Genomic DNA, 23,533 nt, shown 5'->3' with positions numbered 1-23,533 from the left:
TAGTGAAGCCACACCTGGAGTACTGCGTCTAGTTTTGGTCCCCCCACTACAGAAGGGATGTAGACAATTTGGAGAGAGTCCAGCAGAGGACAACGAAAATGATGAGGGGGCTGGGGCACATGACTTGTGAGGAGAGGCTGAGGGAAATGGGATTATTTAATGTGCAGAAGAAAAGAGTGAAGGGGGATTTGATAGCAGCCTTCAACTACCTGAAGGGGGGTTCCAAAGCGGACGGAGCTCGGCTGTTCTCAGTGGTGGCAGATGACAGAACAAGGGGCAATGGTCTCAAGTTGCAGTGGGGGGAGGTCTAGGTTGGATATTAGGAAACACTATTTCATTATGAGGGTGGTGAAGCACTGGAATGAGTCACCTAGGGAGGTGGTGGAATCTGCATCCTCAGAGGTTTTTAAGGCCCGGCTTGAAAAAACCCTGACTGGGATAATTTAGTTGGTGCTGGTCCTGCTTTGAGCAGGGGATTGGACTAGATGCCTTCCTGAGGTCTCTTAAAACCCTAATCTTCTATGATTCTATGATTCTAAGGTACCTCCCTCTTCTCAGGATTCTGAGCTATTAACCCTCTCCTTGGCCCTTTCAACCCTTTCTCTGGAGAAACGAGAGCAAGAGAGAGACCCCCCCACACACAACCTCCTCTAGACACTCACTGGGGATATGGGAGACCTGGGCTCCAAGCCCTGCTCTGGCTGCTGGTTTATGGATCTTGCGTAGCAGATAGAATACCCCTGGTCGAAGTTCTAGTGGTGTATCTGTGCAGATTTGTTCTTATGCTTTTTCAGGGAGTTTCTTGAGCAAATGGTGTAGTTTCTTTTGGTAACCCTCAGTGGGATCAGAGGGTAATGGCTTGTAGAATGTGGTGTTAGAGAGCTGCCTAGCAGTCTCTCATTCATATTCCAACCTGGAAATCCTGGACGCCCCATCATCTCAGGCATTGGCACCCTGACAGCAGGATCATCTGGCTATGTAGATTCTCATAGACTCATACACTCATAAACTTTAAGGTCAGAAGGGACCATTATGATCATCTAGTCTGACCTCCTGCACAATGCAGGCCACAGAATCTCATGCACCCACTACTGTAACAAACCCCTAACCTACGCCTGAGTTATTGAAGTCCTCAAATCGTGGTTTAAAGACCTCATGGTGCAGAGAATCCTCCAGCAAGTGACCCGTGCCCCATGCTGCAGAGGAAGGCGAAAAACCTCCAGGGCCTCTGCCAATCTGCTCTGGACGAAAATTCCTTCCCTACCCCAAATATGGCGATCAGTTAAACCCTGAGCATGTGGGTAAGACTCACCAGCCAGCACCCAGGAAAGAATTCTCTGGAGTAACTCAAATCCCACCCCATCTAACATCCCATCACAGACCATTGGGCATATTTACCTGCTAATAATCAAAGATCAACTAATTGCCAAAATTAGGCTATCCCATCATACCATCCCCTCCATAAACTTATCAAGCTTAGTCTTGAAGCCAGATATGTCTTTTGCCTCCACTGCTCCCCTTGGAAGGCTATTCCAGAACTTCACTCCTCTAATGGTTAGAAACCTTCGTCTAATTTCAAGTCTAAACTTCCTAATGTCCAGTTTATATCCATTTGTTCTTGTGTCCACATTGGTACTAAGCTTAAATAATTCCTCTCCCTCCCTGATATTTATCCCTCTGATATATTTATAAAGAGCAATCATATCTCCCCTCAGTCTTCTTTTGGTTAGGCTAAACAAGCCAAGCTCTTTGAGTCTCCTTTCATAAGACAGGTTTTCCATTCCTCGGATCATTCTACTAGCCCTTCTCTGTACCTGTTCCAGTTTGAATTCGTCCTTCTTAAACATGGGAGACCAGAACTGCACACAATATTCCAGATGAGGTCTCACCAGTGCCTTGTATAATGGTACTAACACCTCCTTATCATTACTGGAAATACCTCACCTGATGCATCCCAAGACCACATTAGCTTTTTTAACAGTCATATCACATTGGCGGCTCATAGTCATCCTGTGATCAACCAATACTCCGAGGTCCTTCTCTTCCTCTGTTACTTCCAACTGATGTGTCCCCAATTTATAACCAAAATTCTTGTTATTAATCCCTAAATGCATGACCTTGCACTTTTCACTATTAAATTTCATCCTATTACTATTACTCCAGTTTACGAGGTCATCCAGATCTTCCTGTATGATATCCCGGTCCTTCTCTGTATTAGCAATACCTCCCAGCTTTGTGTCAGCCGCAAACTATATTAGCACATTCTCACTTTTTGTGGCAAGGTCAGTAATAAAAAGATTAAATAAGATTGGTCCCAAAACCGATCCCTGAGGAACTCCACTAGTAACCTCCTTCCAGCCTGACAGTTCACCTTACAGTATGACCCGTTGTAGTCTCCCCTTTAACCAGTTCCTTATCCACCTTTCAATTTTCATATTGATCCCCATCTTTTCCAATTTAACTAATAATTCCCCATGTGGAACCATATCAAATGCCTTACTGAAATCGAGGTAAATTAGATCCACTGCATTTCCTTTGTCTAAAAAATCTGTTACCTTCTTAAAGAAGGAGATCAGGTTGGTTTGACACAATCTACCTCTTTTAAAACCATGTTGTATTTTGTCCCAATTACCATTGACCTCAATGTCCTTAACTACTTTCTCTTTCAAATTTTTTACAAGACCTTGCATACTACAGATGTCAAACTAACAGGCCTATAGTTACTCAAATCACTTTTTTTCCCTTTCTAAAAATAGGAACTATGTTAGCAATTCTCCAGTCGTACTGTACAACCCCTGAGTTTACTGCTTCATTAAAAATTCTTGCTAATGGGCTTGCAATTTCGTGTGCCAGTTCCTTTAATATTCTTGGATGAAGATTATCTGGGCCCCAATTTAGTCCCATTAAGCTGTTCAAGTTTGGCTTCTACCTCGGATGCGGTAATATCTACCTTCATATCCTCATTTGTCATCCTACCATTATCCCTAAGCTCTTCATTAGCCTCATTAAAGACTGAGGCAAAGTATTTGTTTAGATATTGGGCCATGCCTAGATTATCCTTAACCTCCATTCCATCCTCAGTGTTTAGCGGTCCCACTTCTTCTTTCTTTGTTTTCTTCTTATTTATATGGCTATAGAACCTTTTACTATTGGTTTTAATTCCCTTTGCAAGGTCCAACTCTACATGGCTTTTGGCCTTTCTCACTTTATCCCTACATGTTCTAACCTCAATAAGGTAGCTTTCCTTGCTAATCCCTCTCCTCTTCCACTCCTTGTAGGCTTTCTGCTTTTTCTTAATCACCTCTCTGAGATGCTTGCTCATCCAGCTTGGTCTACAACTCCTGCCTATGAATTTTTTCTCCTTTCTTAGGATGCAGGCTTCTGCTAGTTTCTGCAACGTTGACTTGAAATAATTCCAGGCCTCCTCCGCCTTTAGATCCACAAGTTCTTCAGTTCAATCCACTTCCCTAACTAATTTCCTTAATTCTTTAAAGTTAGCCCTTTTAAAATCAAAAACCCTAGTCCCAGATCTATTTTTGTTTATCCTTCCATCTAGTTTGAACTGAATTAGCTTGTGATCACTCGAACCAAGATTGTCCCCCACAACCATTTTTTCTATGAGGTCCTCACTACTCACCAAAACCAAATCTAAAAAGGCATCCCCTCTTGTTGGTTCTTCAACTACTTGGTGAAGAGAAGAACAGGAGTACTTGTGGCACCTTAGAGACTAACAAATTTATTAGAGCATAAGCTTTCGTGGACTACAGCCCACTTCTTCGGATGCATCCGAAGAAGTGGGCTGTAGTCCACGAAAGCTTATGCTCTAATAAATTTGTTAGTCTCTAAGGTGCCACAAGTACTCCTGTTCTTCTTTTTGCGGATACAGACTAACACGGCTGTTACTCTGATACTTGGTGAAGGAATCCATCAGCTATCACATCCAGGAAAATCTGAGCCCTATTATTATTACTAGCACTTGTCCTCCAGTCTATATTTGGGAAGTTAAAGTCTCCTATGATCACACAATTCCCATTAGTGTTTACTTCATTAAAAAGATTAAAGAGGTCTCCATCCATATCCAAATCAGATCCCGGCGGTCTGTAGCACACCCCAAGCAGTATCTCAGGGGAGGCTCTAGTAGCTTTCTTCCCCAATGTGATTTTTGCCCAGACAGACTCCGTCTTATCCATTCCATCACTTCTTATTTCTTTCAGTCTACCTCATCATTGATATACAATGCTACTCTCCCACCTTTGCCTTTATTTCTGTCTTTCCTAAACAGCACATAGCCTTCAATACCTGTACTCCAGTCATGACTACTATTCCACCATGTTTCTGTTATCCCTATAATATCTAGTTTCACTTCCTGCACCAGTAGCTCTAGTTCCTCCATTTTGTTACCTAGGCTCCTCGCATTATTGTACAAACATCTTAATTTTTGCCGTTTGGTTTCACTGACATTCTTTACCCGATTAGGCACAGACATTCTACTGCCAGTATCACCTATTAGACTGGTATCTACACAACCCTTCCTCCTTACGTCCATTCTCATAACCATGGCTGTAGCCTTTCTTACTTTGTTTTCTTCCTTATCAATGTTAAATTCTGGCGTGGAGATTACCTGGACATCTCCCAACCATCTCCCCCAAATTCCTAGTTTAAAGCTCTCTTAATCAGTTGTGCCAGCCTCCATCCTAGAAGTCTATTTCCCTCCTTACTCAGGTGAAGTCCATCCCGAGAGAACAATCCTCTGTCCATGAATGCTTCCCTGTGGCCATACATACCACTGCCTGAGCCATCTGTTGATCGCCATAATCTTGTCACACCTTTGTTGCCCTTCTCTAGGAACAGACAGAATCCCACTGAAGATCACCTGAGCCTCGATTTCCTTAAGCGTCTTCCCCAGCCTAGCATAGTCTCCCTTGATATGTTCTAGCGAGAATCTCGCTGTATCATTTGTTCCCACATGAAGGACAATTAGCGGATTCTTTCCCGCTCCTGTTAGGATTCTTTTCAGCCTCAGGTCCACATCCCGTATCTTAGCACCCGGCAGACAGCACACTCTTCTGTTCTCTGGATCAGCTCTAGTTACAGGCCTGTCTATTCTTCTCAGTAAGGAGTCCTCAGTCACGTAGACCTGCCTTTTCCTGGTAACGGTGCAATTCTCCGGTCTATCCCCTGCTCCCTCTGGCTGCAAGTCCTCTCGATTTCTATTTTCCCTTGCAATCCTCCGCAACCCATCTCATATCCTCCTGGGGCTCATATTTGATGTTGTTATTTCCATTGACTCTTCCCCTCTTCCTATAGGACTAGCTGCTCTTCTCTTCTTCCTTGCCCTCTCACCTTCAGCGACCACCTGCTGTGCCCCTTCTTCATTTCCCAACTCTGAAAACCTGTTCCTGAGCTCTATTTCTCCTTCAGTAGCCCGTCTCTTCCTCTGCCTGGTTCTCTTAGTCACATGCTTCCACTGTCCACTTTCCTCACCCAGCAGGCTCCCCTCAGAATTCTTGGGTCCTGTTTCTGTCTGCAAGTCTGAGCTTTTTCCTTCAGCCTCCTCATGTCTTTGCTCCATCATCTGCTCAAACCCCCTTCTAAACTCGACCAGAGTTTCCACCTGCATCTCCAATAATCAGATCTTTTCTTCCATCAGCTCTATCAGGCGGCACTTTATGCAGATGAAACTCTTTTCAGATACCCCCTCCAGGATCATGTACATGCCGCAGCTTCCACATCCAGTCATCCTCATTGTGTCTTCCACTGCTGCCTCTGTATCAGTCACAGCCTTCCCACCTAAAACCTGCTAGGCCGGGAAACACAAACCAAACCACCTCCACCCACAGAGAAAGAGGGGGAAAAAACACACACACAGCAAGCACCAAACCACTGGCACACCATCACCCCCTCCCTTCACTAGACTGTTTATTCCTCTGCCTAGCTCTCTTAGTGTCCCCCAGAAACTCCCCTTGCAAACTCCCACTGAAACTCCCCTGTTTACAGCTCTGTTTGCAGGCTCCTGTGCCGCTGCAGCTGTCTATGCCGCTGCCTGACTGGCTGGCAACCTTTATAGGACCCCTAAGCAGAGAAGCCCAAACCCCTAATCAGGGCTCAGCTTCTCTCCCAGCACACTGCCCCTACCAGCCTCCATACATAAAACTACAAAAAAAAAAATACACAAAATACAAAAACCTTCTCCTCCAACAGAACTCCCACAGGTCCTCTCTCCTCAGGCCCTACGCTACCAGCACTCCTAGCTATCTTTGAGACACCAGTGAGTTCCTGAGGAAACTACAATCCATTGGTGATCTTTCAGAAAACACCATCCTGGTCACTGTGGATGTAGAAGCCCTCTACACCAACATTCCACACAAAGATGGACTACAAACCACCAGGAACAGTATCCTGATAATATCACAGCAAACCTGGTGGCTGAACTTTGTGACTTTGTCCTCACCCCCAACTATTTCACATTTGGGGACAATGTATACCTTCAAGTCAGTGGCACTGCTATGGGTACCCACATGGCCCCACAGTATGGCAACATTTTTATGGCTGACTTAGAACAATGCTTCCTCAGCTCTCGTCCCCTAACACCCCTACTCTACTTGTGCTACATTGATGACATCTTCATTATCTGGACCCATGGAAAAGAAGCCCTTGACAAATTCCACCATGATTTCAACAATTTCCATCCCACTGTCAACCTCAGCCTGGACCAGTCCACACAAGAGATCCACTTCCTGGACACTACAGTGCTAATAAGTGATGGTCACATAAACGCCACCCTATACCAGGAACCTACTGACTTCTATACTTACCTACATGCCTCCAGCTTCCATCCAGACCATACCACACAATCCATTCTCTACAACCAAGCTCTAAGATACAACCACATTTGCTCCAACCCCTCAGACAGAGACAAACACCTTCAAGATCTCTATCAGGCATTCTTACAACTACAATACCCACCTACTGAAGTGAAGAAACAGATTGACAGAGCCAGAAGAGTACCCAGAAGTCACCTACTGCAGGATAGGCCCAACAAAGAAAGTAACAGAACACCACTAGCCATCACCTTCAGTCCCTATGTAAAACCTCTCCAGCGCATCATCAAGGATCTACAACCTATCCAGAAAGATGATCCCTCACTCTCACAGATCTTGGGAGACAGGCCAGTCCTCACTTACAGATAGCCCCCCCAACCTGAAGCAGATACTCACCAGCAACTACACATCACACAACAAAAGAACTAACCCAGGAACCCATCCTTGCAACAAAGCCCGTTGCCAACTCTGTCCATATATCTATTCAGGGGACACCATCATAGGACCTAATCACATCAGCCGCACTGTCAGAGGCTCGTTCAATGTGATATATTCCATCATGTGCCAGCAATACCCCTCTGCCATGGACATTGGCCAAACTGAACAATCTCTACACAAAATAATAAATGGACACAAATCAGATGTCAAGAATTACAACATTAAAAAACCAGTTGGAGAACACTTCAATCTCCCTGGTTACTCAATTACAGACCTAAAAGTGGCAATACTACAACAAAAAAACTTCAAAAACAGACTCCAGCAAAAAACTGCCAAATTGAAATTAATTTGCAAACTAGACACCATTCAATTAGGATTGAATAAAGACTGGGAGTGGATGGGTCATCACACAAAGTAGAACTATTCCCCCTACTTTTACTCACACCTTCTTGTCAATTGTTGGAAATGGGCCATCCTGATTATCTCTACAGAAGTTTTATTTCTCCTGCTGACAATAGCCCACCTTAACTAATTACTCTCATTATAGATGGTATGGCAACACTCATCTTTTATGTTCTCTGTGTTTATATATCTTCCTACTGTGTTTTCCACTGCATGCATCCAATTAAGTGGATTTTAGCCCACAAAAGCTTATGCTTAAATAAATTTGTTAGTCTCTAAGGTGCCACAAGTACTTCTGTTCTTTTTGCTGATACAGAATAATACTGCTTTCACTTTGAAACATTTCAAAGCAAGTGGCCAGTATGCTGATGATTGGAAATCACAGACTCAAACTGCATTCCTCATTCACAGTCAACAAAGGAAGGCCCACATGGGTAGAGATGCTGTCAGCTAGCTTTAGAATAATAGAATATTAGGGTTGGAAATGACCTCAGGAGGTCATCTAGTCAAATTGCCCGCTCAACAGTGTGAACAGACTATAAATATGGATTCAAAGAAAGATCCTTCATCTCTGGACTATTTGGACTCTGACAGGGAAGAGTACCAGATGCAAAGAGGAGATCCCCAGAGACATCTGGGTTCCCTGAAAGACTTTTGGGAAACTGTCAGTTCATTACATCACTGTTACCACTTGGAATTACAAACTGTGACTCACATGTGAATACATTTTACCTGCTTTAAGCTCTCAGTAACTCTCATATCCTTTTCTTAGCTAATAAACCTTTAGTTAATTTACTATGGAATTGGCTGCCAGCATTGTCTGTGGTGCAAGGTCTGGAGTATCAACTGATCTGGGGTATGTGACTGGTCTTTAGGACTGGGAGAAACAAGATGTGGTGTGATTTTTGGTTTGTGTGACCATTACCACTAAGTCCAGTTGTCTAGGTGGCAAGACAGACTGGAGAGTCTAAGCGGACTGTCTGTGACTCCATGGTAAGGCTGGTATAGTGATCCAGGAGTGGACATTTGTTACTGGCTTGGTGCAATCTAATTCCAGAACACACCACCAGTGTGGGATCTCTGCCCTGTTTTCTGACAGTCTGCCTTGAGATTGGCATGCACAGTGGTGAGCCACTCCAGACAGACAACGTGACAATTTATACAAAGTGGAAGTTTCAGCTGGAGTGACTGAGAATAACCCATAGCCTGTAATGGGAGAGTTCCAAATTGTCGTGGTGTTCATCATAGGGACAGCTATGAAGCCCTGTTTGGCCATGGATTCTCATCCTTAACTCTATCATATGAATAATTGTTTTTTTCTTGAAATTATTGCAATACGGAAATGAATCCGCTTAAAATCTTTTCACAGAAACTTACCCGCCAGGCGCTTTTGTACATCTGTCAGCATTTTGTCAGCCGTGACAATGGTGGCAGCTTCTGCCTTCTTACTGTCCATGAACTGCTCCAGTACCTGCTCTGCCTGGGAACAAGAGACCACAAAGGATTCTTAACACTCAGGGCTGAATTACTCATGAGGCATCAAAAATATGCTAATCTCTGGGAGGAATGCAACCAGTAGGAGAAGAATTGACTGACAAGGATTCAGCAACTGCATCAGAGCAAATCTTTCCCCTGAGACATGACCTGGAGATGGTAATTTGTAAAGGAAGGTTGGTGAGTGGACAGCAGGAAGCACGTCCACAGCCCTGCAATTGCTCCAGCTGGCAGCTCAAACTCCCATTGGCCCTTGAAAATGTCATTTATTCTGACCCCCAGCAACCAACCCAGCCACCCCAAAGTCACTCCCTGAGCACAGCCAGCATCTCCAAAGGCCTAGCTCTTATGCCTTGGGTCTTGTTGGCTTTCAGGGCCCAACTACACTGGAGCTGAAGGTGTAATTTCCAGCTCAAGTAGTTATTTGCATGCTACTTTAGATTGAGCTAGTGTGTGTATAAATCTACCCAAGCTGGAAATTACACCTCCAGCTCCATGGTAGAAATGCCCTTAGATAGGGCACCTGTGACAGATTCTCTTTGCAGTACATGTATTTGAGCTAGGTGTTCAGTCTGCATCAAAATATCTGTGAGCAATAGGTCAGCCTCTGCTCCAGGCTCCTCATAAGAATTAAAGACTAGCCATACTGGGTGAGACCAATGGTCCATCTAGCTCAGTATCCTGTCTTCTGACAGTACCCAGTGCCAGGTGCTTCAGAGGGAATTAATAGAGCAGGGCAATTATTGAGTGATCCATCTCTTATTGTTCAATCCCAGCATCTGGCAGCCAGAGGCTTAGGGACACCCAAAGCATGGGGTTTCACCCATGACCACCATGGCTAATAACCATTGATTAACCTATCCTCCATGAACACATCTAAATCTTTTTTGAACCCAGTTATACTTGCGGGCTTCAAAACATCCCCAGACTACAAGTTCCACAGGTTGACTACGTGTTGTGTGAAGAAATACTGCCTTATGTTTGATTTAAACCTGCTGCCTATTAATTTCGTTGGGTGACATGTGGTTCTGGTGCTATGTGAAGGGGAAATAACACCTCCTTATTCACTTTCTCCACATCAGTCACAATTGATAGACCTCTATAATCTCCATCCTTAGTTGTGTCTTTTCCAAGATTAACAGTTCCAGTCTTTTTAATCTCTCGTCATATGGAAGCTGTTCCATCTCCCAATCATTTTTGTTGCCCTTCTCTGTATCTTTTCCAATTCTAATATATCTTTTTTGAGATGGGGGAACCAGAACTGCACATATCCCTTTCCTAGTGGTTCCTAATATTCTGTTGGCCTTTTTGACTGCTGCTGCACATTGAACAGATGTTTTCAGAGAACTATCCACAATCACTCCAAGATCTTCAGTGGCAACAGCTAATTTAGACACCATTGTTTTGTATGTATAATTAGGATTATGTTTTCTAATATGCATTATTTGCATTAATCAACACTGAATTTCATCTGCCATTTTGTTGCCATCACCCAGTTTTATAAAATACCTTTCTAATACTTTTCTGTCTGCTTTAGACTTAATTATCTTGAGAAATTTTGTATCATCTGCAAACTTTGTCATCTCATTGTTTACTCCTTTTTCCAGATCATTTATGAATATGTTGAACACGTCCTAGTACAGATTCCTGGCAGACACCACTATTTACTTCTCCATTCTGAAAACTGACCATTTATTCCTACCCTTTGTTTCCTATCTTTTAACCAGTTACTGAGCCATGAGAGATCCTTCTCTCTTATCCCACGACTGCTTACTTTTGCTTAAGAGCCTTTGGTAAGGGACCTTGTCAAAAACTTTCTGAAAGTCCAAGTATACTATATCCACTGGATCACCCTTGTTCCCATATTTGTTGAATCCCTCAAAGAATTCTCATGGAATCATAGAATCAGAAGACTGGAAGGGACCTTGTGAGGTCATCAGTCCAGTCCCCTGCATTCATGGAAGGACTAAGTATTATCTAGACCAGTGCTTCTCAAAGCCAGTCTGCCGCTTGTTCAGGGAAAGCCCCTGGTGGTCTGGGCCAGTTTGTTTACCTGCCGCGTCCGCAGGTTCAGCCAATCGCAGCTCCCACTGGCCGCGGTTCGCTGCTCCAGGCCAATGGGGGCTGCCGGAAGGGCAGCCAGCACATCGCTTGGCCCGCGCCGCTTCCCGCAGCTCCCATTGGCCTGGAGAGGTGAACCGCGGCCAGTGGGAGCCATGATCAGCCAAACCTGTGGACGGGGCAGGTAAACAAACTGGCCCGGACAGCCAGGGGCTTTACCTGAACAAGCAGCGGACCGGCTTTGAGAAGCACTGGTCTAGACCATCCCTGAGAGATGTTTATCTAACCTGCTCTTAAAAATCACCAGTGATGGAGATTCCTCAATTTCCCTAGGCAATTTATTCCAGTGCTTAACCACCCTGACAGCTAGGAAGTTTTTCCTAATGTCCAACCTAATTCTCCCTTGCGGCAATTTAAGCCCATTGCTTCTTGTCCTATCCTCACAGGTTAAGAAGAAAAAATATTTTCCCTTCTCTTTGTAACAACATTTTATGTACTTGAAAACTGTTATCATGTCCCATCTCAGTCTTTTCTTTTCCAGACTAAACAAACCCAATTTTTTCAATCTTCCCTCATAGATCATGTTTTCTAGACCTTTAATCATTTTTGTTGCTCTTCTCTGGACTTTCTCCAATTTGTCCACATCTTTTCTGAAATGTGGCACCCAGAACTGGACACAATATTCCAGTTGAGGCCTAATCAGCACAGAGTAGAGTGGAAGAATTACTTCTCATGTCTTGCTTACAACACTTTTTATGTTAGCTTTTTTGTTACACTTTTGACACATATCTAACTTGTGGTCCACTATGACCCCTAGATCCCTTTCCACAATACTCCTTCCTAGGCAGTCATTTCCCATTTTGTATGTGTGCAACTGATTGTTCCTTCCTAAGTGGAGTACTTTGCATTTGTCCTTATTGAATGTCATCCTATTAACTTCAGACCATTTCTGCAGTTTGTCCAGATCATTTTGAATTTTAGTCCTGTCCTCCAAAGCACTTGCACTTGCCACCCCTCCCAGCTTGGTATCATCTGCAAACTTTATAAGTGTACTCTTTATGCCATTATCTAAATCACTGATGATATTGAACAGAACTGGACCCAGAATTGAGCCCTGCGGGACCCCACTCATTATGCCATTCCAGCATGACTGTGAACCACCAATAACTACTCTCTGGGACTGGTTTTCCAACCAGTTTTGCACCCACCTTATAGTAGCTCCATCTAGGTTGAATTTCGCTAGTTTGTTTATGAGAAGGTCATGTGAGACAGTATCAAAAGCTTTACTAAAGTCAAGATATACCATGTCTACCACTTCCCCGCTATCCACAAGGCTTGTTACCCTGTCAAAGAAAGCAATCAGGTTGGTTTGACATGATTTGTTCTTGACAAATCCATGCTGACTGTTACTTATCGCCTTATTATTGTCTAGGTGTTTGCAAATTGAGTGCTTAATTATTTGCTCCATTATTTTTCCAGGTACAGAAGTTAAGCTGACTGGTTTGTAATTCCCCGGGTTGTCCTTATTTCCTTTTTCATAGATTGGCACTATATTTGCCTTTTTCCAGTCTTCTGGAATCTCTCCTGTCTTCCATGACTATTCAAAGATAATCGCTAGTAGCTCAGATATCTCCTGAGACAGCTCCTTGAGTATTCTAGGATGCATTTCATCAGGTCCTGGTGACTTGAAGCTGTCTAATTTATCTAAGTAATTTTAATTTGTTCATTCCTATTTTAGCCTCTGATCCTACTTCATTTTCACAGGCATTCACTATGTTGGATGTCCAATCACCACCAAACTTCTTGTTGAAAACCTAAAATAAAGATGTCATTAAGCACCTCTGCCATTTCTACATTTTATGTTATTGTCCACCCACCCCATTGAGTAATGGGCCTACCCTGTCCTTGGTCTTCCTCTTGCTTCTAATGTATTTGTAGAATGTTTTCTTGTTACACTTTATGTCTCTATCTAGTTTGATCTTGTTTTGTGCTTTGGCCTTTCTAATAGATTGGTGAGGCATGATTTCTAATAGATTGGTAAGGCATGATTTCCCCTTACAAAAAAAGTGTTGATTCTTCCCAAACAAATCGTGTTCATCTATGTGTCTGATAATTCTGTTATTTCCTATAGTTTCAACCAATTTGTCTGGTACTGAAATAAACTTACCGGCCTGTCATTGCCAGGATTGCCTCAGGAGCCTTTTTAAAAAATTGGTATCACATTAGCTATCCTCCAGTCACCTGGTACAGAAGCTGATTTAAATGACAGGTTATATACCACTGTTAGTAGTTCTAGAGATTCATAGTTGAGTTCCTTCAGAACTCTTGGGTGAATAGCATCTGGTCCTGGTGAGTTATTACTGTTTAATTTATCATCCTGTTCCAAAACCTCCACTCTTGACATCTCAACCTGGGACAGTTCCCCAGATTTGTCATCTAAAAAGAATGGTTCAGGTGTGCAAAACTCCCTCACATCCTCTGCAGTAAATATTGATGCAAAAATATCATTCAGCTTTTCTTCAATGGTCGTGTCTTCCTGGAGTGCCCCTTTAGCAGCTCAATTATCCAGTGGAACCACTGTCTGCTTGGATGGGTTCCAGTGTCCGGTGTACTTAAAAAAAACTGTTAGTTTTTGTGTCATTAGCTAGTTCTTTAAATTACCCCACATCATCCCCGCCATTTCTGTGATCAATGGGTCAGTCTGTGCTCCCTTCTCCCCCCCGACCATATGTTGCTGTGCTGGGACTGAGCAGAGGTGGGGCTGGAGGGTACAGCACTAATCTATGGGAATGTGGGAGTGGGAGAAGCTGGAATCTCCACCCATCTGCAGCCAATGCCTCATTTGTAATGAAAGAGGTGCCTGGGCTCAAGCATCATACAAGCAGCATCACAACAGACCAGGGATGTTCCTCTAGCAGCTAAGTGACATGTGAGTGGAGGTGGAGTGTTGTGCTGCTGCTGCTTCAATCGCTTATGCGGATGATTTTGTTACATTAATAACTGATGCAGCAAGCCTAGAGGTGCCGGTCTCAGCCCTGGCAAGCCCCAGCACAAATTAAGCACTGACTGCAGCCCTTTACGCAGATATGTGTAATCTGAGCTCAGTTGGGTCCTGCAGTGAGAGTTCCTGAAGCAGTGTCCAGGGGCATCTGACTCCCTATGGATGTGGGGGAGGAGGCAGCCTGGCATTGTCACATGCACGGGGGTGGGCAGGGAGTTCACATTAGAAAAGAAATCCCACAACACCGTATAAGCCTATAAAAAACAAATCTCACGATTTTGGGCCAATTTCTTGATTCTTTGGGGTCTGGCTCATGATTTTTCAGCTTTTGGGCCTGGCAAGGCTGGTGCAGTCTGAAATGCTGTGGTAGGTGACTTCTGGCCAGACAACAGTCAGTAGCAGAGATGGCAAGATAGTCCACGAGGAAGAAGGTGCTGGGATATTGTGGCAAGACACTGGAGGACTAGTGCACACTGGAGAAACCTCCTGTGTACAACAGCTGAGGCAAGCAAACTCCAGGTCTGCCCAGCCAACCTGGCAGTTGCCTCAGTTACTGAAGCAAAACATAAATGAAGGGATTTTGTGTTTGAATCGGAGGCACAGCCCAGTTCTCAGCATGCATCTCCTGAGGAAACAATACCTCACAGAGGTGTGAACTTGCTGTAAGCCATGGCACTGAAGCCTTTGTTTCTCTCTGACACAGCTGGTGTAGTAACAAATGCTGCAAACCAGAGCACGGCACATCACACTGTAGAACCAGAATGAAAATCCAATTTTTTTTGGAATAGCGGAGTTCAAAACTAGGCCTTGGTTCCATTGACTAGCTGATTGCAGGTGTCCAGATATGCTTTATTAGGAGTACCCAAGTGTTTTCATATCTTTGTGTGTAAAAATAGTTATAAAAGTCTGAAAAATTTAAATGCAGCTCAGTTTGGGGGAATGTACCTCAGAAATCCCTTGACCAATGACCCCTAATTTGTACTATAAATTCTATCCCAGTCCTAATGCGGCATAGCCTTTTTCAAGCCAACCTCACACTTTCTGTGATTTTAGAAAACGTTGAAATTTTGTTTTCAGATGGACATTTTGCATCAGCCTCCCCCTGCCTTTAAAGGAGAGCACCCCACACCAGCCCTGATATGGTTAATGAGGGCCTACAAGAGGATGGGGCAGGTTAATTAAGAGTGAAGCCCAGCTGGAGAAGGACTGGGAGGGACAGTGCTACAAAGCCAGGAGGCTGAAAGCAGAAAGGGGGCTGCAGGGGAAGAAGTCTTCAGTCACTCCCTGGGATGAGGGAAGGTGCAGGGACAAGGAGGGAGTCCAGAGGAAATGAAGCCCTGAGATCCTGTCCTGGAATACGGAGTTCAGCAGGAGGCTAGGAGGGGGTGAAGTAGCCGTGGGGAGTATAGTAAGTTCCAATGGTAAACCCAGCCCCAGGCAATAAAAGATAGAGAGGCTGGGAAGCAAGAAGCCCAGGGAAACAGTGACAGGGAGGGGGACTGAGGGCCTGAGTTGCTGGTTATAGGGTTCTTGGGCTGGAACCTGGTGTAGTGGGCAGGGTCCGGTTCCCCTGCCAGACACTGGGGCTGAATGACCTCCAGAGAAGGCATCTGGACAGTGGTCCTATTGGACTGCGTAACCGCGGTAAGAGTGGACTAAATAGTGACTTGGCTAGAGGGCCAAGTTAGTAGAAGAGAGACGGCAGAGTGAACAAAGGCAGAAGGAGGTACCTGATGCAGTGAGAGCTACTTTCCCAGACTTAGACACAAGGAGGTGCACTAATGGTGGTGGGGAACTCGGTTACCAGAGCACTGGTGTGTGAGCTAGTTTGTAGCTTGTATCAGCCATGAGTAGTACTCAGAATCTGACAGAAAGGCTAATGATGTTTGAATTATTTGGATTTGACATTGGAGCTGTGTACTGGATGCTGGATGAGCTCATGGCAGTCCAATGATACAAGCAGTATAAAAATTCATATGGAAACTGCCCTTAGTTTTCTTTCCTCATTGTGGGCTAAAAATCATTATAAGAACAAGCAGTTTAAAATTAGGACATTTGTGGTGGAGGAGTCAGTATCCTGGGAATCCCTTGACGAAATAACCCCAAATTTGCACCACTAACTCTACTCCTGCCTCTGATATGTCCCAACAATTTTCAAGGCTACTTACTTATCCATGGGCATTTTAGGGCATTTTGGAAAGCTGGGTTTTATCAGAAACTGCAATGCAATCCTTGCTACAATATTCATTCTCATTCTTCCATAGATTAAAAGTCACATTCTACCCTTGGTCTTTGCACAGACCTTCATAGAATCATATCATAACAGAATACCAGTGTTGGAAGGGCCCTCAGGAGGTCATCTAGTCCAACCCCCTGCTCAGAGCAGGACCAATCCCCAGGCAGATTTTTGGCCCAGGTCCCTAAGTGGCCCCCTCAAGGATTGGACTCACAACCCTTGGTTTAGCAGGCCAATGCTCAAACCACTGAGGTATCCCTTCCCCCCAAATGCATCTGATGAAGATGGGATTCCATTGATCTTACTTGGGGATTTGCTGTCTATTGAGGGGACTATGTAGTCCTAAAGTGATATTGCAGCCCATAAGTAAAAGTAGAATTTTGCCTTCTGTATAGGATGACTTTGATATTCCATCCTAACGTCTTAAGGAAGGGAGACATACTCCTGTGAATTGATAGGACTGAGGTTCCCCTCCAGTGCTTGTCACAAGGTATCCAGCTGCAGAGGGGAATGTGGATCTCAGGGAGGTTGGTGGGTGGATAGCATACCATGGGGCTCTCTCCCCTGTAAACCTGAGGAGAGAGGTGGGGACACTGCTCCAAAAGCATTTCATAAATTCACAAGAGAGGGAAAGACTGGCTGGTTAGAAGCCCCAAATTCTGGGCCACAGACCCCTCCTCCTCTTGCCAGTTGAAATAAAAAACACTGTCATTTAAGGATGGGATTTTCTAAAGCACCTGAGTACCTTTGAAGGGCAGGATTGACTGACAGTCTGTGGGTTTTACTGTGGTTCAGTAACAAAAACTATTTTGGAAATATATGGTGTAGTGAGGCCGAGTGGGCTCCCTCCAGACTGGCAAGTGAGGGACCACTACACTCTGCTTGGTGGGTGGAGCTAAACCTGCCTCATCCCCCCTCGCCGGAAGTACCAGGGTGGGGCAGGAAGCATAAAGGAAGACCCTGCATCTCAGTTGGGCTGGAGCCAGCAGAGGATCCTGCGACAACACCCAGGATCTGAACCGGTGCCGTGCCCGCCCCTTGCCCCTGGAGGAGATGGACCCAGAAGAGGAGTTGCCAGGTCTACCGTTGGCTGTACGCTGCGAGGAGCCCGAGGACCGGTGAATGCCAGAGGTACCAAACCCTGGGGAGGCAGGAAGTGGCCCAGGAGCCGCCGATGCCTAGCCAGCTACAGGGTTGATCCTGTTGGTGTGTTGTGGCTGGATCCCTGCCAACCCCGTGGCAGAACAGTCTGCCTCTGTTAGGGCCGTGGGCTGGGATGTGGTGGAGTAGGGTGGGCCTGGGGTGGCCAACTTCCCACCTTAGGCCAGGACACCTGTGTTCCAGGAACACCCCCTGCCAGCATCCTAGACTGCCTGCTGGGTGCTAAGCCCTTGCTGAGCCCCCTAGACTGTGTGGGCGCTCACCACTACCTGAATCCCAAGTGTGTGTATGTTTGCTGGCTGCCTGAGCCCATAAGCCCAGTCTAAAGCCTGCTCCCTGTTCTGCCCTACCCAGGGGATATAACATATTGACTGTATTTGTTTGCTGGCTGCCTGAGCCCATAAGCCCAAGCTAAAGCCTGCCCCCTGCTCGACTCCACCCAAAGGTCTAGAGCCAATTGATCATGTTGGCTTACTGGCTGCCTGTGCCATGAGGCTTAGGCTACAGCCGGCTACCAGCCTAGCCCTGCTCAAGGGCTAGGGGCCTTTACTGTTAATTGCTGTCAGCCCTATTGTTGGGCTGCAAACCAGAGACTCCACAGGGTGCTGCCCTGCCCAGGGGTGGGGACAAAGGCTACAGACTGTTGTGTGTTTGCCTCTGTTACAGCTCCACCCCACCGGTGCGACCCGAGGACTAAATCCCAAGACAATGAGGCAGAGTGGCCTCCCTCCGGACCACAGAGTGAGGGAGCACTACATGTGGGTTCAAACAAACAAGGAGACTTTTGGGATCAGAGCTTCAGCTGGTGTAAATCAGCAGAGCTCCATTGCAGTGAGTGGAAGCATATTGGCTCACATCAGCTGAATAAACTATCCTTCAGTGTTTCAAATGTATCAAAAGTATCATTGAACTTGAATGCCTATGAAACTAGCTTGAAACTCTGCATTGTCTGCAGGCCTATGCAGACAACACTGTCCGATTAGCAACTATGGAGAGCCGCCCTGTCAACAGATGTTTCATGCTGTCATATTAAAAACATTAATGACCAAAACTGCAGGAATCACAATAAAGAGAAGGTGATTCTGCTGCTAAGTGATATTCTCCTAATTAGCACATGTGGGGTAACCTGTCAGGCAAAAAGCAGAACCCAGAGCTTTTATATTTTTGGCCAAAGGTATCTAAAGAAAGGTGAAACGTCCCAGTTGCTACATAAGAAATGGTCCCCCAACATGAATATACTCTAAACAGGTAGAATGGTGACTCAAAACTCCCAGGCCAGGCATGAAGGATTGTATCAAGCAGACCTGCAAAGTTGGTATGAGTGAGTGATTCTGTGTAGCTAGAACAGCAATTCAAGAACTCCCGTACCCTAGACATGCATATACATATACATGCATTTACCTGGTGAGTATAAGAATGTGACAGAAAACATTGTAAATTCTCTCTCTCCTTCCTTCCTTCCTTCCGGAAGAATTAGTGTTGCCAATTTAGCTATTTTCTTGCTAGATTTAGCAACTTTTTGGTTTCCCTAGCCAGGAAATAAGCGTGAAAGTGACCAACGACAAATCTAGTGGCTTTCACTGCCGATTACAGTGATATTCAGAGAAAGAAGTTGCCAATTTGTATAGTCACAAAATCATTCACAAGCAGCTCAATAGTATTAATATAATCCATTCCAGGCTCTTCTTACATCATCAGTGTGGCTCTCCTCCCCAGCTAACCTGCCTCCCGCACCCTGCCCACTTTGTTAAGAACATAAGAACATAAGAAAGGCCGTACTGGGTCAGACCAAAGGTCCATCTAGCCCAGTATCCTGTCTACTGACAGTGGCCAATGCCAGGTGCCCCAGAGGGAGTGAACCTAACAGGCAATGATCAAGTGATTTCTCTCCTGCCATCCATCTCCACCCTCTGACAAACAGAGGCTAGGGACACCATTCCTTACCCGTCCTGGCTAATAGCCATTAATGGACTTAACCACCATGAATTTATCCAGTTCCCTTTTAAACTCTGTTATAGTCCTAGCCTTCACAACCTCCTCAGGTAAGGAGTTCCACAAGCTGACTGTGCACTGCGTGAAGAAGAACTTCCTTTTATTTGTTTTAAACCTGCTGCCTATTAATTTCATTTGATGACCCCTAGTTCTTGTATTATGGGAATAAGTAAATAACTTTTCCTTATCCACTTTCTCCACATCACTCATGATTTTATATACCTCTATCATATCCCCCCTTAGTCTCCTCTTTTCCAAGCTGAAGAGTCCTAGCCTCTTTAATCTTTCCTCATATGGGACCTGTTCCAAACCCTTAATCATTTTAGTTGCCCTTTTCTGAACCTTTTCTAGTGCCAGTATATCTTTTTTGAGATGAGGAGACCACATCTGTACGCAGTATTCGAGATGAGGGTGTACCATTGATTTATATAAGGACAATAATATATTCTCAGTCTTATTCTCTATCCCCTTTTTAATGATTCCTAACATCCTGTTTGCTTTTTTGACTGCCTCTGCACACTCCGTGGACATTTTTAGAGAACTATCCACGATGACTCCAAGATCTTTTTCCTGACTTGTTGTAGCTAAATTAGCCCCCATCATATTTATGTGTAGTTGGGGTTATTTTTTCCAATGTGCATTACTTTACATTTATCCACATTAAATTTCATTTGCCATTTGTACTTGCATCTGAAGAAGTGAGGTTCTTACCCACGAAAGCTTATGCTCCCAGTACTTCTGTTAGTCTCAAAGGTGCCACAGGACCCTCTGTTGCTATTTGCCATTTTGTTGCCCAATCACTTAGTTTTGTGAGATCTTTTTGAAGTTCATCACAGTCTGCTTTGGACTTAACTATCTTTAGCAGTTTAGTATCATCTGCAAACTTTGCCACCTCACTGTTTACCCCTTTCTCCAGATCATTTATGAATAAGTTGAATAGGATTGGTCCGAGGACTGACCCTTGGGGAACACCACTAGTTACCCCTCTCCATTCTGAGAATTTACCATTAATTCCTACCCTTTGTTACCTGTCTTTTAACCAGTTCTAAATCCATGAAAGGACCTTCCCTTTTATCCCTTGGCAGCTTAATTTACATAAGAGCCTTTGGTGAGGGACCTTGTCAAAGGCTTTCTGGAAATCTAAGTACACTATGTCCACTGGATCCCCCTTGTCCACATGTTTGTTGACCCCTTCAAAGAACTCTAATAGATTAGTAAGACACGATTTCGTTAGCCATCTTCCTCTGCATAACAGGCTGTGCTACCTCCTATGGAGCAGCAAGAAAGAAAACATTTGGGTAAAAACAAGCCCTGGCTAATGTGCTGCTCTCTCCGAAGTGCGCCTGGCTTTAGCAAAGTATTTAATTAGCCTCCACAAACTTTTTGTCGCCTGCAGCTTATAGTGAATGGAGGGTTGGGAATTATTTTACATCCTGCCATTCACATGTTAATTAATCTCTAACCCTAATTGCAGTTTATTCAAGCACTGCTCAATAGCTCACCCACACAATAAACACCAAGCCTACTTTTATCCATTTTACCCCAGGTTAACACATTGAGTAATTAACTCCACTACCTGTAGAAGATCATAACTTTTCCCCCTGGGGCAGTTGTATCTTCCCATCTTTCAGCTTCCCATTAGATCTGGAATTTCACCCGATCCCCACCACCAAGGAATCGAAGCTGAGCGCCAGTTATTTGCTAAGCATTTATTCTGCCACCAGAGCTCCAATCAAACCCTTCCTATCATTCACAGCCTCACAGCCCAAGCATAGATGCCAACTTTCCCCCGCTCCTGCCCTGCCCCCATTCCAACCTGTCAAGGCTGTATCCCCACTTTGAACTTTAGGGTACAAAATGTGGGGGCCTGCATGAAGACTTCTAAGCTTAATTACCAGCTTAGTTCTGGTCCGCTGCCACCATTCTCAAAAAACTAATTCCCTTCCCTGGGTAGCCTTGAGAAACCTTTCACCAATTCCCTGGTGAATACAGATCCAAACCCCTAGGATCTTAAAACAAGAAGAAATTAACCATTCCCCTCCTTCCTCCCACCAACTCCTGGTGAATACAGAGCCAACCCCCTTGGATCTAAAACAAGGAGAAATTAACCATTCCCCCTCCTTCCTTTCACCAACTCCTGGTGAATACAGATCCAACCCCCCTGGATCTAAAAACAAGGAAAAATCAATCAGGTTCTTAAAAAGAAGGCTTTTAATTAAAGAAAAAGGTAAAAATCATCTCTGTAAAATCAGTATGGAAATTAACCTTACAGGGTAATCAAACTTAAAGAGCTCAGAGGACTCCCCTCTAGTTTTAGGTTCAAAGTACAGCAAACAAAGATAAACACTCTAATAAAAGGTACATTTACAGGTTGAGAAAACAAAGTAAAACTAAGACGCCTTGCCTGGCTATTTACTTACAAGTTTGAAATATGAGAGACTTGTTTAGAAAGATGGGGAGAACCTGGATTGATGTCTGGTCCCTCTCAGTCCCAAGAGCGAACCCTCTCCCAAACAAAGAGCATAAACAAAAGCCTTCCCCCCCCCCCAAGATTTGAAGGTATCTTGTCCCCTTATTGGTCCTTTGGGTCAGATGCCAGCCAGGTTACCTGAGCTTCTTAACCCTTTACAGGGAAAAGGATTTTGGAGTCTCTGGCCAGGAGGGATTTTATAGTACTGTACACAGGACAGCTGTTACCCTTCCCTTTATAGTTATGACACAACCCCTTCCCCAAAGTCCCCGCCCCAACTCCGCCCCTCCCTGCCCCTATTGGACCCCTTCTGCAAATCCCTGCCCTGGTCCCACCTCTCTCCCGAGTCCACTGCATGCCCCCTTCCCACCCCCTCCATCTCAGCACTTGCCCGGCACATCCATGGAGTCAGCGCCTATGAGCCCAAGCCTTCAAATGCAAGTCCTTCCGAGGACATGCCCTTCAAAACTATGGCTATGTCTACACTACACAGCTTTTAGCAATACGGCTGTGTCACTACAGCCATGTCGCTAAAAGTCACGCAGTGTAGCTGCTGTTTGTCAGCTCTCCTGTTGACATAAACTTTTACCCCCAATGGGTGAGGTTAGCTTTGTCGGCAGGAGAGCGCTTCTGCCAACACAGCACTGTTCACACCGGTGCTTGTCATCGTCAAAATTTTGTCTTTTGAGGGTGTGTTTTTTTTTAACACCTCTGAAAGACAAAACTTTTGTCATTCAATTGCCAGTGTAGACAAATCCTATGACAAACACTGGTTAGAATACAATTTACAGTCTAAAAACATTTTCAGTGATTATAGACTTTCTATATACACTAATGTATTATTTCAGTATTATGTTCATAATGAAAATTTACCATCTCATGTATGCGCATATATATAAATCTCTGTTGATATCTGTGGACATTTTGTTTAGTCACATTTTTGACACATTTGGGATGCTTAAATAGTAACACCTAGTGACTTTTCAGGGTTTCTCTGATGACTTGCTTCTATGTGGAGTTGGCAACACTCAACCAGGCATCTAACATGCAGCGTATGCACACAGCCAGATATGATGCTCTTTCATAGGCACACAGTTTGTGAACTGTTCATAAGCATAAAAAAGCCAAAGTGCTCCAGCTCTCCCCTGAATAACTCTGCTGGCCCTGCTGATCACTCACCATGACTCCTTTGTTGGGTGTCCTCTGGAAACTCTCCACCACTTGTTTCTGATCTTTCACATACACCTCATACCCACCAGGCTGCATGTAAACCCCATCTCTGAGCTTTCCCTCCATGTCAGCTGACAGCTGGGAGAGCAGCGTCTGGCAGATCTCTTGGGAAGTCATTTTGTTCTTGTTTAGCACAGTCCCGTAATGTTCATTTATCTCAAACTGGAAAATGACATGGGAGAGAGCAGTGTTAGTGGATGACTGGATTTCTGCCATTTCTCACCTTC

At 44.6% G+C, this 23,533-nt stretch overlaps 1 protein-coding gene across 2 annotated transcripts in view; it reads right to left on the bottom strand.

Moving 5' to 3' along the window:
• LOC101931101 (trichohyalin-like) overlaps positions 1-23,533 on the bottom strand; it is a 76,734-nt gene that overhangs the window by 40,555 nt on the left and 12,646 nt on the right. For both annotated transcript variants that reach the window (XM_065574567.1, XM_065574568.1), the window contains exons 3-4: positions 23,256-23,468; positions 9,039-9,141 (exon numbers count right to left, since the gene is read on the bottom strand). In XM_065574567.1, the coding sequence (XP_065430639.1) occupies positions 9,039-9,141; positions 23,256-23,468 (316 nt within the window). The remainder of the gene's footprint in view (positions 1-9,038; positions 9,142-23,255; positions 23,469-23,533) is intronic.

Source organism: Chrysemys picta, chromosome 20 (genome assembly GCF_011386835.1).
Source record: "Chrysemys picta bellii isolate R12L10 chromosome 20, ASM1138683v2, whole genome shotgun sequence".
NCBI classification, from domain to species: Eukaryota; Metazoa; Chordata; order Testudines; family Emydidae; genus Chrysemys; species Chrysemys picta.
Note: the sequence above shows the minus strand (reverse complement) of the source record. Positions and strands in the feature narration are given on the sequence as shown.